At 38.8% G+C, this 17627-nt stretch overlaps 1 protein-coding gene and 1 long non-coding RNA gene across 5 annotated transcripts; one reads left to right on the top strand and one right to left on the bottom strand.

Moving 5' to 3' along the window:
* Window positions 1-367: 367 nt before the first annotated feature.
* Window positions 368-17507, top strand: LOC105689371. 4 transcript variants are annotated; one of them, XM_048651302.1, is made up of 10 exons: window positions 6993-7198; window positions 7298-7622; window positions 9519-9733; window positions 9943-10163; window positions 10271-10493; window positions 10581-10746; window positions 10841-13529; window positions 13606-13927; window positions 14024-14223; window positions 14320-17507. In XM_048651302.1, exons 1-10 carry the CDS (start codon window positions 7136-7138, stop codon window positions 14486-14488), a joined length of 4593 nt encoding a protein of 1530 aa, XP_048507259.1. In that variant the 5' UTR covers window positions 6993-7135; the 3' UTR covers window positions 14489-17507. The 4 variants fall into 4 exon arrangements, with proteins under 4 accessions (XP_012261763.2, XP_048507259.1, XP_048507260.1 ...); XM_012406340.3 differs by lacking the exons at window positions 6993-7198; window positions 7298-7622 and adding an exon at window positions 368-1396; XM_048651303.1 differs by lacking the exons at window positions 6993-7198; window positions 7298-7622 and adding an exon at window positions 7966-9334.
* Window positions 4893-7298, bottom strand: LOC125500072. The gene is made up of 2 exons (XR_007277256.1): window positions 7153-7298; window positions 4893-7089 (listed from the first exon to the last, which is right to left on the bottom strand). It is a non-coding gene; the product is annotated as an uncharacterized LOC125500072 (long non-coding RNA).
* Window positions 17508-17627: the final 120 nt, after the last annotated feature.

Here is a 17627-nt window from a genome sequence, read left to right as displayed (position 1 = left end):
TCCTATATCATCAATTTTTAGTTGTATCGGGACACTTGGCATATTTCTTCGATTGAGAAAAGTGTGTGGATACAAGTGATGTGGCTGAGTTTGCAAACAATGCATATCGACATTGCAGGGATGAATTAACAGTCTTAATAATGGCTGGTACCGGACGTTTCAGGGACTTTGCTGATTCTCGTTATTATTTACTCTCCGCATCAGAAGCTCATTAATAATTATGAGGATCGGTGTTAAATTGTGCAATATCTAGGGGGTGATTCAAGACACGCCTAGCATAATGTATTCATTGTTATTCGTCGAATCCAGGTGAGATATGCGCAGCAGATGTTCAATCAGATTATACGCAGCAATTGCTCGATGAGTAGCTCGTGTCTTACGTTCGATGAATTATTTATTGATTCATAAATTAATAGTAGTAGCACAACAAATCTGGAAATCTGATTGGGAGAAGCTATAAAATTGATGGATAGTGGTGGTAAGGGGTTGGTGGGGAAGGGATAACGATGTTGATGGTCGATGCACGAGGGAATCGCCTGCTGGCGAGCTTTGGAAATTCTGAACAAGGAGAGACAGCTGACTTCCATATGATCGCCACTGTTACCAACGTATCGGTGTAAGCGCTGAGTTCTTCACTCGTGTAATTTCGCCCAGTATAAATTCGCTATGAATCTTCTCTACTTTCCGATATCAGTCATTCCGTATAACTCCGCAGAGGAGTTTACACGGTTCATAACATTTCTCGATTCCAGTTATCGTGTTTCAGTCTTCTATCGACTACCCATTTAGCATATCACGTTGAAGACAAAGCACGTGCCACGCTTGTACTGAGCAATAAAAATAAAGTATTTAATTTCGGAATTAGCGTATAAAAAGTTACCGCGTTAATTTTATTTAATCGGCCAACGATTGTCGCGATGAATTTTACCAGATCCCTAATAGCGTCTCACGGAATTTTCTTCGTTCGTGTTTTTTAAAGTGTTAAATTATTCTGTGGGGGTCCTAATTATTTTGTTGGTATAACTGGGGCTCTGGGCGAGCTGTCACTCCTCAGCTCATTGTCAGTTGGCAACAGACCTTCGGAGCGTTCGCGAGTCGTGATTATATCAGGCTAGGTTGGATCGTGTGTTGGGTGTCTGCCTCTGATTTCCACTTTTTTATTCCGTAATCCCGGTGCCGCGTTCTTTCCTATCGTATTTATCGATCCCGTGGAACTCTTGCCAGCAATTTTCCAAACCAGGTGACTGCTGTCGTAGCCAGAAAAGTGGTGCAGCTGACCTGCCACCATTCCCCGACCACTCTGTGACACCATGGGGTATAAAATGGCGAACATTTGACCACACGGGATCAGCTCCAGGCTCGGGAATTTCGTGGTATCGTGATCGGAACGTATTTGGTGAGTTAATCGTCATTTTATCACATAAATTTTCATTCAACGAAGGTCATTGTGCGGATGCGAATCGCTGTCATCGCCGCATTACATCATTTCCATTATCGCTAAATATCGTGGAAAATGGAAAAATTTCATTTCCACGAACGATCTCAAACGCGACACGTTTCTCAGCATAGTTTCAGAGCCTAGCGACGATCGTTCTCAAGTTTGACAACGAGAATTTATTGACGAGAAAATTCGTCTCGTGGATCACCATATTGTTAAACATCCTCCGGATATGTCAGAGCGGATATCTCGACGTCCAAATAACCCCTCTCGCACCTTCACCTCTGCACCAGGCGAACTATTCCTGCTGTTGCGTTATGCATACCTTTTAAAAGTTACGTAACAAAACGTTTTGAAAAAAGGAAACGCATAACATATCGTAATACATACGAGCGAAGCGTCTTGCTCCGTGGGAATCTAATTCCTGAAAAATTCAACGCTTCGCTATTTATTTTCAGACGAAACTTTATTAACGAACCTATATCAACATCTCCCTTTGGCACACATAGATAAGAATATTACGAACAAAAAGAAATGCCAATCGTTAATATTTCAACTACTTCTTAACGTTGCTGATAATTGCCCCTTGAAGTTCACTTCGTCGGACCACGATTCCGACCTCCGGACTCCCAACTACTCCACGTTATTACTCACCATCGTGCACGCGCTTGACTGTCTGACGATTTTTCAAAGTTTCGCATCCAAAAAAAAAAAAAAAAAAATTAAAAACAAAGAAATTTACAAGATACAGCGTAATCGGTAATTTGAAAACTGTGATCGGTTCGATCGCGTGTTATTTATAACAACGTCGATAGACGACGCGAGCGAAAATCGCCTCTCACACGTGCATGTCATCCACGTGATCGATGAACGATTTTCTTGTTAAAAATAATAGAAGCGTAACTTTTGACCCAGGAGCGGAGGGGCGGCGAGGGATGTGGAAGCACAACGTTGTCGAGGTTGCGCCGTCACCATGTATCTTATTTTAATAATGTTAGTTTACGTAACATATCTCTCTCTAAGTACGTACATAGGTACGTATCCATGTATGTATATGGATATAGTATACGTATACATATGTATGTACGTGTGTACAATCGTTGTTGCAAGGAACACATATTATCGTGCAAGGGAATTATTCGTGAGTTAGCGGTCGTTCTAAATTCGTATGATTAACCAACTAGTTTCTCGACCTTACATGTGTATATTCTCTTATTATACAGATGCCAACACACAAAAGAGTTCCGCAAAGGTTGATTGCTTGACCAAAAATAGTACCTTGCAATTAGCTGCTGCTACGCTGGTGAAACGCGCGCAACGCACGTACGTTGCAACGGTTACGCGCGTATACATACATATACATATATATGTATGTATAGGAATATAATCATAAACCGCAAATCAAATTTCACACTTTTATATATCAAATATATAGGGCATTCAACGTTAACTCGACCACGTTATCACTGCTTTACTTTTGTCCGTCTTTTATCTTTACTTCTTCTTCTTCTACCGAGGTCTGATAATCGGTTACTTTGGATTACATATTGCACATTGGTGCATACAATGGGTAGGTAGATACGTGGCGCGAGTTTTCTTGAACCGACGACTCACTGATGTCATTTTCAATGATCCAGATCCGAGAATTAACGGCAAACCAGAGCACGGTTTTGGTTCGAATATAGACGGGTTCGGTTATGAAGCAAGGAAAATTTCCACGCATCATTCTATAATATTGGTACAGGTCGTAGGATTCTGACACTAGTGGTCTCCTGGTCTCTCCGAACGCCTTCTACAGGTTTACGCTAAACAATAATGTCCATCTGTAACTGTAACTGTACTTGTGTGTGTGAGTATCGAACAATGTGCCCATGTCGCGTGTATACGTATAGAGATGTACAAAATACTCCGTGTGCGCAACGTTCTTATATCCGTGGCCATTATTAATGACGCCAGCAGCAGCAGCTGTTGAGGAATCATCGCGGAATCTTAATCTCTGCACAGACTTACCTCATAGGTATATACCTTCGTACGTGTATTTAATTTAGATAATTTCAAATTTATCGTATATATAGATACACGTATTCACGTGTTGTGTTGTTATTTCCGTTATTACATAATTTACATCGGTATAGGACATCGGTCAGATCCTCAAAATTATTCACGTGATACAACGCGTGATCGGCCGCACTGTTCTCTTTATTCCATTTTTTAAACCCTTGCCAATTATCATTCGTCTGTACATAACTTGCATACGTACGTATGTACGTACTTGTCAGAATTGAAAACATTAACTTCAATAATAAATAGAAGAGAAATTTTCATTCTTCCAAACATTCGTATCTGACGACATTGAATTGTGGTATGTATTTTCTTGAGATAATTTTTGACTTTCGCCGGTTTATTTGTTTATTTATTTTACCACCATCGTTTGTTGTTCGGATTTTCTTTGTTTTTGTTTTTGTTTTTGTTTTTTTTTCTCAATAACGTTCTTTTTACTAACGCCAAGGGGAAGTGGCTGACCTTCGAACACGCTTACCATAGAGTCGATCGCCAGTCGTACCAGTAGCTGTACACCCGATTTTCTAAATCGTTTTTGTTTTTCTTTGTTTTGTTATTTTTAAACTCTCTCGTATAAATATATTATAATTTATTCATTAATTTTGCGATAAGATTCCTCTAATCTTTTCTTACGAGCGTACGTATATTCGTTACATATGTATAAGCAAATTCATATTAAAAAAAAAAAAAAAGAGAGAGAATAAAATTTATCGTCCGGCTATAAATTGAACGCTATAATTTTCACAGTCGTAAGCATATATTAGCGGAAATTAACAGTAATAGTGATAGTAATGCTAGAGAAACGGAAAATAGTTGTTTCTACGCACAATTATATACGTATACTCGCACTACTGGGTAGTCGATAACATTTTCTAATTATTTAATAGATACTCTTGTCCTCATTATTATCGTTGATATTATTATTATTATCAGGAATCGAACTTTTTTTTTTTGTGTCACACGACAAAGTGTTTTGTTTGTTTGTTTGTTTTTTTTTTTTCTTTATTTTATATATGGCTCGGTTCAAAGTTTACCGTAACGGTGAAATTGAATTTGACTTTTCCTCGTTCGAAATCTTTGTCTTGATTTCGTAACTGTATGTACACATCGTCATATTTATATATACATGTATATCCTACCGTATTCCGATTGTAGTATATACCTGTACGCGAACAGCGAAATGAAAGTGTGCCTCGGCTGTTACTTCTGTTGCTGTTGCTTTTGCCGTTGCTGGCAATCAGGTCGTTCGAAAACTAGTTAACCCAACGTCCAGCATTAATTTCACCGTTGTTGGTCAATCGCGAGGGGATTTATATACTTTTCATATCACTTTCCCGCAATAATATTTTTCTGCAGAAAAACCGTTGGAATAACGGAAAAATTATTCACTTTCTTCAGCGTTTTGTGTTTATTAGTTATAGGCGAATCTGTTGGTATATATAAATAGTTTTACATATTTGAAGCTCGACTTTAAGTCCTACATCTGAGGTGCTCCGATGATGATAACCGAGTCTAGTTTCCTTTCCTATACCTACCTTACGGGTTCTTGGGTTACATGGGTACACCTATACTTGTACGATACACGCGATATATTATACTTGTATCTATTCAGTTATTGTGCAAAGTGAAATACAATCCACCTGCGTTGAAGCACTAAATACACTAAATACATCTATTTCCAATTTTTGTACAATGTTAAATTCAGTAGGTAACATAATTATCGTGATATATCGAGTTTCGGGCTAATTTTTTTTTTGTCTTCTCTTCCTTTCTTCTAAATCATCAGTATTTCGTTTCTCCCTTATTTGAATGGACATTTTTTATTACATCATGCGCGCATGGATGTAAAACATTTATTGTGAGATCAACAAACAATATTATTTTCGTCAGAACGTTATGAATTATAATAAATTGAGGTGCATAATCGCTTGTCCTCGGTAATATAATCTAATTTTTCTTTCCAATATCACTAATCTGGATACAATCGTTTCAGTTATATAATTGACTATCTTAGATATCGAAGCATTGATCATGCCCATTAAATTATGTCATCTGTATCCTTATTATTACCATTATTATTACTGGTATTATTTGTAAGAAAAATCAACGATTATAATCATGGCCGACAGAGGAGCGAAGGGGAAGCACATTATAGGGTTCCATTTTAGGTCCGAGTGTGACCTGAAATAGAACTTTAACATCGGTAAATTCCCTTCGGATATTTGGAAATCTCAGCATCGTGTTTGAACCCGTTTTTCAATATTTTTCTTTCTCTTCATTCATTCACACATCTACTTCCATATTAGTTACTCATGTTATTATTCTTTCCAACTTTTCCCAACAAATGATGATTTTTTTGAATAATTTTGTCACAAATGCACGGCAGTGATGATCACCTCGCGCAGACCGTGAACGATCAGCTGTTCGTTTCAGCCATCTTGTTTTTGCTACAGCTGTACCGCAGTCGACGCTCAGCTGACCTCGACGTCGTCGATGCGTTGCACGAACCGAAAAACATCCCCCCCCCCTCCCCCTACCCACCTGCCTGCCTATCTGTCACTAAAAATATGATCGGGGGTGAGACGGGGGGAATCAATAAGACAGAAACGGTATAAAGTATAGAAATAATTCTGATTGTCCGGTAGAAATGATATATCTATAATAATGTAGATCTTGTCCTAGAAAAGAAAATGAAGAAAAAAATATTCAATAATATATCCCCGCTTCTAACGACGCTACGGGCCCTTGCAACGAAAAATACGTCACTGTAAATTTATGATCCATGTAGTACATACGATACGTGGTTCATGTTCGTTTACACGATCACATTTGCGTGTAGGTAATGCTCGATCAATAAACATCAGCCTTGACACGATGTGTATATTCTCTAGGTACACCGCTGTAGATGTGTTGAACGTACAACTATTATTGCTAGCTTGTCGATTATTTGATTTTTTTTTTTGCTTAAATTTTTTTCCATTTATGAAATCTCATATTTTTTCGATAGTTCGTTAAATGCACCAAGTCACGGACATTGAGGGATAAAAAGAGATCCCAAATTTTCGTGTGATTTTCAAAGGGCTGTAACTCGGTAAAAAAATGGTGAAATAAGGAAATTTTTATTGCTACTAAAAAATTTTGAATGCCGGATTTGAAAACACGAAACTCGGAGTTACGATTCCCTTCACCCTTTTGTTTCCCAATATCATTTTTCAAAAAGTTACAACCCTTTGCAAATCACACGAAAATTTGGGATTTTTTTTTTCATCCCTTAAATCCTTTGACTAATGTGTATACGATGAAATAATGATGATGGCGAATTTATGTAAATGCAAAAGTAACAAAGCAACGGTCAGTTTATATGACATGGTCCGTACGAAAGGTTGTACAATTCTTTGCCGATCAAAGCACTGGTTTTATGTGAATTGAATTAATATGCGCGCTTCTTTCCTGTCATGCAAGTCTCCGGTGTTTTTGAACGGTTGGCAGCGTTTTTCCTTTTGTTGCTGCTTCGTTTTTGAGAAAGCTCTGCTTCTGCTACATTATTTAAATTATTAATGTGCTTGGCGCCGGAGGTTTATTACCTACACCTAGACGGAGAACAAAGAAGTTGGAAAATAGAAACTGAAAACGAAAATGATATTCCGTCTTACCGTATGTCCAGTCGCAGCAGATGTGGGCATCATTCCCAAGTCCAAAGTAAACCTAATGACGATCTAACGTCAATTGAGTGTGTTTCGTGTACAGTACATGTATATCCTTTGTTTGAAATTGACTCGCAAGTTTGTCGTCGAGTAGGTTAAAAATCTCGGGGTGACGACCGCGTCACGATATCCTCCTCCTCAACTACTCCGGCGTCTGATTGTGAGACGAAAGGGGAGGAGGAGATGGAGATGGAGATGGAGAAGGAGGAGAAGGCAGACGCTCGAACTCCAGAAAATCAACGACCCCAACGACGCGTCGTCGTCGTCGTCGTCTCCCATGGCAGCAACACTCGAGTCCCCGAATCGTAGTTTGGGGATGCCAACGCACCGCGATGGGTCATCCGTAGGTTCAGAGTTCGGCGTCCCCCGCTGGGAAAGGTCGTCGTTTGCCCATGACACCGTGTGTTTTTGCATTCGGGGTAATTATATTGCTCCGCAATATTCGCCTTTTAAATGTCAAGGACGCTCCGGTCGCGCGCTGAATTTTGGCAAACGTTTCATTAATATCTGATAAAGTCCGATTGTAAACGTGTCCCGAGACCAAAAACTCTGAAGAATTTCTTCAGGGGTACAATTTTATCGTTCTCTGTGATTTTCTCCTTTTCGTTTTCTCCAAGAGGACTCGTAATCCGGAAACCCGGCGAAAATTCAACGCTTTTGCAACCGGAATGAGGAACCTGATTCGAATTTTGACCGAATCGAAGGTGAAAAAAGGATAAGGAAAATATGACATTGCAGAATACAGCAGACTGCTTATAGTCATTTCTGTCTGGTGTATATTCTGGAAGTCTGGACGCAAGAGCTGTACCTCCTTTAATGTACTATAGATACGGCTATACGTGGATTATCCCCTTCCCCTTCTCTCTGTTTTGGGATGGGGGCGACGCCGTTTCGTTCACCTCTTGGGGGGCTACCGACGGACCCGAATGCTGCTCGCTAACCAGACACAAAGATACAGTTCAACAACTTTCGGTTGAATTCGTATACGCTTACAGCCGGATAGCTAGATTCTTTTAATACGACGAGTTCCTACTGATCCTTGACGACGAACCCTGTGGAGGGTCGGAGGTCCTTGAAGGAGCTTCTTTCGTGAACTGAAAAATCGGAAGAAAACTATAACAAAAAAAAATAAATAAATAATAGAGTATTAATGATGGTTTTCGTATATTGAATTATACCTCGAAACGAAGCGATGCGTTCTCGTTGTTATTGCATATCATCGATGACGATGATAATAATACCGCGTGGCAACTGCGTGGCGATTAAAATACATTGTGTACAGAATAATTAAACTCACAATTAGCTACGAAGGTATTCATAAATAAGCGTTACTTATATTTATTCCGTATAAGGAATTGAAAATAGTAAGTCAAAATGAAAGTGACAAAAAAGAAAATAAAAGGATAAATGAATGAATAAAATCTTTAACGATAAATAATGACATTTATACGGGGGCAGATAAATTCGTTTATGTTATTCATAAGGGACGGAATAATTTGAGATGAGGTTGTTGACGAAGGAATTATACGCTGCGATTCGTACGTCTATGTAGATTTTTGTTGGAAAAGTGTGTTCTGGTCTTTTATTATTAATGGCAATGATTTCTCTGTGATTGCAGTTTTAAAAAAGAACCGACGTATTCTTTCTGCGTTGTCAGGGACGAGGGGGGGAGGAGATACAACCGACAAGGTTATGCGCATGACACGCATAGTCCAGTCACCCTTAACTCTCTCTATATATAAACTGTTGGAGACGAGCGGTTCTTTATTCAAATTTTATCCACATGCCAGAGAGTGAACAACTCTCGCGGATCAGCGGTAGCTTTGAACAATACCAATTATTAATTTAATCATCGCGGTGTTTCACGTATTTGATAGAAGTTATATCGCCATCGGGCGCGGATATGTTGTTTGTTTACAACGGTGAATTTAGTGTTTATCATATACAAAAATATACGCGGTTTTAATTAATCGCGATATCCGTTCGGTCTAACATTCGCTATCGTATCTGTATTCGAAAGTTCGTGATGCGGAGATGTGAATAAAACCCCGGGCAGGGGTAATAAAAATGTCTGCGCAATTATTGCAATGGGTCGGCGATTGTTTTATGATAAGAGGCGTGTGTGCAAAAAGTGCGTTTGTTCAAATAAAATTATATTGGACTTTCTTTTTCCCCCTTGTAATTCTCGATGGCGATGATATATTTACCTCTTTGACACCTCCTGACATACGTCTGATCACGCCACTCGAGTCTTTTTGGAAAAAAAAAAAAACAGAAAGCAAACGAATTCATTCATAAAAACTGTTTAATTTCAGAAATGCACTGCCTCCGCGCGGTGTCTGGTGGGTCGGCTAGTCCCCAGCGGACTGGCAGTTCCGGTAGCGTTTTGGGGGTGGTCCGAGCACTTGGAGTTCTGGTGAGCGAAGGAAGGGTCCAAGGTCCTCCGAGGGGCTACAAGGAAGGTCCTCACTGCGCTGCCCCTCTTCAACCAACGCCAAACAATCATGTGTGCGAAAAGGATAATTATCTGGTAAGGAGCAATAGCGATGTATAAGCAGTTCACGACGTATGAGATACCCCGGAAACCTTGACCGATGAATTTGTCGCCGATCTTGTAAAATTCTTCATGTAAAATTTCCAACGAAAACATCTGTTTTTATGTCATGCCCAGCCTAGCTAGCGGTAAAAAAGAAAGAACCCATGAAAGGAAACTGAAAGAATGTTTCTTGTATTACCCAGTGTGATCGGTACGTGATACTGGTCCGTGAAATTGCGGACAGAGTCACCGCTTGTTCATATATATGCGTCGAGGTCTTGTTGTGCACCGATTGTCCCTGCGGCTTGGCAAAAGCTACCTGCAAAGACCCCGTCTTGCCGATACCATCCATGTCCATCGCCCAGTGGCAGCAGTCTTCCGAAATGCTGTTGGAGTATTGGTGCATCAGTGTAATTCCTAGCAAGTGAGTACAGAGATCATTCGATGAAGCTTGTTACCGTAATTGGTCTGCTAGATTCTCTAGTTGCATCCCTCATCAGCTCTGCAACAAGAAAAACGCGATATTTGCAGGGGGCCCGAGACGATGAACAACCAGAGTTTGTACCAGGCGGTTCGATCCCGTCTACACTTCAGTCAGGTTGCAGCTTGGTGGTCACGAAGCAAAGGTGTCGCTCCGTCCTACATAACGACAAGAGTGGTTTCCTTCAGCGAAGATAATCTCAGGAAATTCCGGGAAGCTCCGTCTGAACACACCTTTCCTTTGGCTGCATGTGGCGATGGAAATTCGATCAAGGTAAACAATTTGGTCAGCTCCCGGTGTGATCCAGCTGGTATAAAAATGCTTTCAAATGTTTTTACAAAAGTATTGTACAAATTTCAGGTCACGGTCTGGGCCCTGCCTCGACTAGAAGATGTTCCGATTCTCACTTGTCTGATACACCCTACAGCTGATAAAGAAGAAGAAGGTGCCGCCAGGGCTTTGACACCGACGAAGAATAGTCCAGCACCACTAACCAGTTCCAATCCCGAGGCCCTCGTTCTTCCAAGTAGGCACACTTCGCACTGTTCATTTCAGATCAAGAAGAGTTTAACAATGAAAATAATCTTAATTTAATCCATCTTATTTTTGTTGTTCCGTAGCTTTGGTAGACGACAGACTTCAAACACCTTGCAACGAGCCTGGAAAACATCATTGTCGATGCGAAGAAGAGGACGGTTGTCCGCCGTCACCTTCCCTTAGAGCAAATGGTGAACGTAAAAGACGTCGGTCACTTCCACGTGGCCCCGACTTCATCCCATGCAGCGTCCCTCACACAACTGTGGCTGCTGCTTCGGTATTACCATCCGTTGATGAGCTGACTATCGGAGATCAAGAAAACAGAATTAACCGTAATGTGGGCTCGGATTTTGCTGAGCATCATCACAATGAAACATCGTATTTGGAAAATCAAAGTTCTGTGAACACGAACGTTGCTACAGGCAGTAGATCTCGTCGTTTCCAATTATCAGCCCTTCAAAGTTTTGGCAAAGAAGAGTCTAGCGAGGAGAACCCACACCTGTGCAATGAGATAAACACGAACGACACCGAGAATAGTGATGGTAGCCTAGAAAAAAGCTTCAGTGTTCAGCTAAGCATGGAGGAGCAAGAGAGCAACATTGAAAAGCGCTATAAGTGCAGTGTGAAACCTTCTGTAATCGGCGACACGGGAACATTGTGCAAAACTCAACCGCCACCTTGGCGACGAGACAGGTCGCCGAAATTCCACAAGAAGAACAGTTCAACAGTTACAAACGCTGAAAGTGGACGCGCAACATGGAGCAAGATGGAGCTGTCAGATTCAGAGCAATTGCCGTCGTTCAAGACGGAAGGTTTTCACAATACCACCGCAAGCATAAATTGGACAACGAGCACCATCAGTGGAAAAGAATCCGAGTGCGGTTATGATGTGAAAGATAAAGTGCCATTTGCTGATAGTGTAGGTCGACCCCCAATCATTAATGGCAAAGCGAATTTCGTCGTCAATCCTTTTGGCGAAAGCAGTCCCTTTCACGAGTCAAATCCTGGACCCTCGACGTATAACTTTCTAGATGAATCTACTTCACGGAGACCAGATGTGAGTGGAGAAATCGCGTCGTCTTCAGCTAACGATGATTTGAGTCAGTTATTGTCTAAATGGAAATTTCCCGATCAACTGGAGGAGTCCAAGGATGAAAAAGGAATTCTAGGTTGGATAAGTAAAGTACCAAGCAGAGTATTTGGCGTAGCAACTAACAACAGTTCTACAGATTGCACTTCGAAAGCTGATGAAGATAAAGGAGACGATCGTGTTAGCGCAAGCAGAGCGGAACGCAAGCAGAATTGTGGTTTAGAACTCAGCCAGCGAGAATTTGATGAAGTGCTGGCTGTTCTCCGAGCTCGAACTCCTGCCGGGCGACGTCGTACTCCCTCACGAACAATCCGAAGACGGGAGAAGTTAGAAAAGCAGTCTGAAGAAAGCATAGCTGAAGACAAGCCCGATGTTTGGGGGACACCAACTAATATTAATGTTTGCAACTATGCTGCACGATCCAATACTCCAAAGATTCTGATAGCCGATAGATTAGGTAATGCGAAATTCCACACCGGCGATAACAATCAAAGTCCACTCTGTCCGGAAAATCGTGAACCGATGGACACGCTCTCGAAAGGTTCGAAAAGAGTCATCTATTCGTACGGATCAATGCGGCATGGAAAATATAAGAACCTAGATAAGCAGGATGCCAAGCCCCTGGAACCTTTGTTTAATGAGACTAGCAAAGCTGATGTGTTAATGGATGCCATTTTGCGAACTAGCAAGGACCCGCGAAAGGGGCTTTCTGATATATCGAATGGAGCTCGACCGAGGACACTTCCAGCACCGGAGAACCACAACGGTTATAAAGTTGAAGTGCAAACTGGCAAATTAAAGAATGTTAATAAAGTATCCAGTGCTGCGCAATTCATTGAGAATGATAAATCAATACCTTGTACGATAAATGAGCGGATAGGTCGAATAAGACAGCTGTTCAGAAAAGAGCAGGGTGACAAGAATTGGGATCTACTTGCGTTGGAAGATTGTTCCAAAGAATGTGCCACAAGGTCTGATCAATTCCTAAATACCTCTAAGTTTTATGCTACTCATGATTCCAAGTTTTTATTGAAAAACTCCAAGGATAGCCGTGTCAAAAGGAAGATTGATTTCTCAAATCTTTCCGTTGATCAGAAGGACTCCTTTGACGAAAGCAATAGAATGTGTCGTCGTGCGAATGGAATCTATCAAAATCCTTTATTCAATGGCATAAGCTACGGGTTGCAGAATACTTCTATGATGAAAATAAAGGAGTTCACTCGCGCTCCTGAAGTTCAGCGAGAAAGTAGAGAAAAAGAAGATCATCGGTATATTCCACGTGAATTGAAAACCCCTAGTACAAAGTTGAAGCTACGCATCGGTCGTGGAGAGAGGAACCATGATATGAAATTTGATTGTGTTAATTATTCAGAAAGTCACAACGGTTGCAATGCAGTCTCAAATCCAAATAAAGGTTCTAATAATGGAAATAGTAATTATTCATCAGCCGAATTGCACAAACAGACTAATTATGTAGATTCGAAGAATAGCGACGCTCCTGAGAAAGGAGTACCTTCAGCCATTGAACAAGAACAGTTTAGACGGTCTTTTGGAAATGCAGCTTCCATGGTGTTTCACAGCCGAACTGGGCTCCCGCTAACCTCCAGTCCTGCACCATTGCGAAGAGGCAGCTGCTGCTTCGACTATGACAGTAGTTTGAACTCCGTCTCATCTAAAAGAAGGTATGTGTTTGGAATCTTCACCCACTTTCATTTGCCTTCATTTATATTCATGGTCAATTTCGTTTTTGCAATTCAGCGCCCTGTTCGAACTGAACACCCCGCCTAGCCCGGGAGCGGTGTCACTAGAGGAAGGCGATAGGGAAGCTGATATTACATGTGAAGGTGAGGAGGCGATAAAACGTCGTACTTCATCGAGAGTACTCCCACACAGTCATGCTCTTCTGGGTAGTTTCGAGGAATCTGCTCTGAACGGGAGACTAGAACCAGTCTCAACAGTCCATGGATTCACCGCTGAACTCGGTGCTAGTGGCTCATTTTGTCCTAAGCACAGAAAACTTCCTGTCACTGTTTTCTTTTACACCTTAGGAGACAACGACAAAGTTTCAACGCCATATCTTGTAAGGATTAGTTATCCACGATTCACTGAGATATTTGTGTCAGTTATCCGCTTACTTTTTTGGTATTGACGTGGCTTCTTATAAATCTAATTTCAGGCTCATATTAACCTCGGAAAAAAAGGTTACCAAGTGCCACGCAGCGGAACTATACAAGTTACTCTCTTAAATCCATTGGGTACAGTTGTGAAAATGTTCGTTGTAATGTACGATTTGTCCGATATGCCTACAAGATCCCACACTTTTCTTCGTCAAAGAACTTTGAGGGATAAAACACTGCGCTACCTCATCCATCTAAGGTAAGACAAACTATTATCGCTATATTTGAACCTTGCTTTTGTTCGCGGTATTTTTTATATTTTAAACAATCATTGAAAATTGAACAATTTTTTTAGGTTCATGTCAGGCAAGTCTGGTAGGATTTATTTGCATACCGATATCAGGATGATAATCTGTCGTAAATCCGACGTCGACACAGCGTCAGATTTGGGAGCAGAACCGCCAAAAGAATTACGAAGTTTTGTTCGTGGTCCAACAAATCCGAAATTCTCTCCAAGATGCTGAACCACGTGGATTTCATGGGCATGTTGCCAGCCGCTACAGCCATTTAGTTTTATTAAAGTTGGAATTTGACAAATGACCAGCGCCGCAAGATGAGAACAATGAAAAATGAATAATTTAGTAAGTTGCAAATTTCCTTTTATTTTTCTTTCTTTCTTAATCGAAGTTAATGTTTTATTTATTTATTTATTTTGGTTTTTTATGGTTTTTCCTCAATATTACGTTCAATTGAGGCATCAAAGAGTTGAGTTAAATTGAAATTTCTTGTTCTTGTTAATGGCGTATCACATGACGGGCTGCACAAGCATGTTGGCTATGAACACCTTGGTAATCAATTTGCTGTGAATGTTTAATGTAAATAATTTGAAAAAAAGAAAAAATAAACTAGCCATGTAATATAATGTAAATTTCATAGTGGGATGATACTGCCATATACCATGTATGTGTAGCACCCTGCTTCATAATAAAAGAAGTGATATATTACGGTGGTACGAAAAATTAGAGAAAGAATCTCCAATCGTTTTACTATTATTATTTTTATTCTTTTTCTGATCAAAATATTAGAAACTAAACATCAAAAGATATCACGATCATCCCAGATTATTGTTGTTGGTGTTTGTTTTTTTTTAATCCATGTAACATGAAAAAAAAAATGATTAATTATCATCGATCGGAGGTTCTTTCACACTCTAAATCCACCGAGTTTTTAAACATAGATATGGTATACATACATATAGATGCGTATTGCGTATATTTATATGTATATACAACATATATTGATAGTACACAATTTTGTGTCTTTAGCACTGTGATGAAATATTGTAGAGTGTATATGTATAGCTATATACATATATATCGCATATATTATAATGAATAAATAAAAGTTTGCATAGCATTATAGTTTTTAGATTCGAAATGATATCACGAATATTTTGAATAAAAAACACAAGCATATAGAAAACAAAAGGGAAAAATTGAAACAAGGTATGAAAAATAGAAAAATGAATCAACAAATATACGATCCACACGTGAAGACAAAAGAGAGAATGCAGTCAAGTGTAAATTAAATCATACCTACACCTATCACTGTTAACCCAGTTATGCATAATACATAGATATGTAAACTCAACGGGCACATATACAGTCGTTATTGTCGAACATGATGTAAATAAATATGTAAACAGTCCTCGAAACGGTTCAACAATGTCGCTAAAGTTTTCGCAGTTCCCAAAATTTCGGTATTTCATTGAAACGGTTTATTCATGATAACAATGATAATAAAATAATAGTATCTCTCTCAAATGTGATACTGTTTTAATGCTTAAAAAAATGTATATGTGATAGTGTAACTCAATCATAATTGAATGGTGTAAGAGGAGAAATATCAGCCCACGTTCGATGATTTATTTTGGATGAGACCATGTTCAAATAAACTTGACGAGTCTAATTTACGTTGCATCTAATATTGAACCGATAAAATTACAGTAGAACATCGTACAAGTTTAGTATTCGGGGCTAAATATTAACACTCCGCATTCCTGTCTCGCATACTAACAGAGAAGATATATATACACATATATATTTTTTATTGAATTAATAAATTATATTGTTACGACTAGTGCTCCTGAATAGTAAATTTCCTAAGTATGAATTTTCAAACTCTTGGCAGCTCTTGTTGAATGAAAATGAAGTAAATAATTCTTTGGAAATAAAATCTTTCGGCAAAGTTTAGAAGAAAATTTTTGTAAATGCTGAAAACTATGATTGATCAAGCTCATAAAAGAATCGACACATTCATGGTAGATATGCTAATGCGACGAAAAGTTTCATTACCCAAGGCAATAATTATACAATTCCTCGTAGGCACGTTACAATAAATCAAATTGATATGTATATTTATTAAAATTGTGATCTCGAGCAGTGCTAAACTAATTTGATATTTAATGATATAAATCCTCGTAAATTATAAATATTAGAATACATAATCACTGCCGCATTATAACTTTATGTAGTAAAGTTACGATACATCATATACATAAAATTCGGATCAATCGATAAAAAACATTTAACGTAGCTTGGATCTGTCGGCATTTCAATTCTGTTCAATATTATCGTGCTTTGCCAAGTATAGCTTATTCATGATTGCAGAAAAAGAAAATATATTTTCATTAAATCCTTGAGGTTTCGACGACCCGTTGATTGTTTTTCAAACATAATGTGTCCGCTGCAGAATATTGTAGGATTTTTAGAGGTCTTCTCTCTGTCTCATCATAGTTTTAAAAATCATTCAACTATATTTTTGTAATGGTAAAATAATTTATCGATTCGTAATGCATAATCATCGGGTTTGAGTAACGCTAATTTATAAAAATAAAAAAATAAAGAAAAGAATGCTTTTTGTTCGACTTTGTTGGAGAGATTCTACTATTGTACTGGAACATTTTGACGAGTTTGTTTTATTCATTGATTTTGAAACCGTTTGTTCTCCTGCTTTCTTTTTTATCAGTATCGTATGTCTCTTCTTCGTTTCTTTAATTTAGTTTCGTTACTAGTAATTTATCTTCATTCTTGTTATTTTAAATAGGTTCAGGCAGCTGGGTATTAGATTAAAAAATCTGAGTGCTAGCAGCCAAAAAATTGAGCATGGTTAATAATCGATTAGAAATTTACTAATATATCTTCATTGAGATCATTAAACCTTGTTTGTTTTTATTTTTTAATTTTTTTTGTTTAACTTGAAAATGTTTCTACGTTTACAAATTTTATCAGATTAATTTTCATTTCAAATTTTGTGTGCTGTTTATTATACCCTATAGAACAATGTGACGAAAGTAAAGCATTGTAAATAGGGACAAAAAAGATAGTTATTTTATAAGAAAATTTTGTCAACGTTATAGAGGTATATAAACAATGCTTCTTCTTAAATTCAAAATTGTTCTGAATCATGTGGTAATATGCATAGATCATCGTAATGATAAATTCAAACAGATAAATCAATAAATAATAATAATGAATTAACCAATATTTGTTCTACCTTATAATTATACAAGAATCCTTTACCTAAATAACTATTCAGTCATCAGTCAAGTACGTACATCAAATGGTCATGAGAAAATTTCACCAGAAATTATTGCATTTCTTG

Source organism: Athalia rosae, chromosome 2, assembly GCF_917208135.1.
Source record: "Athalia rosae chromosome 2, iyAthRosa1.1, whole genome shotgun sequence".
In the NCBI taxonomy this organism is placed as follows: Eukaryota; Metazoa; Arthropoda; class Insecta; order Hymenoptera; family Athaliidae; genus Athalia; species Athalia rosae.
Note: the sequence above shows the minus strand (reverse complement) of the source record. Positions and strands in the feature narration are given on the sequence as shown.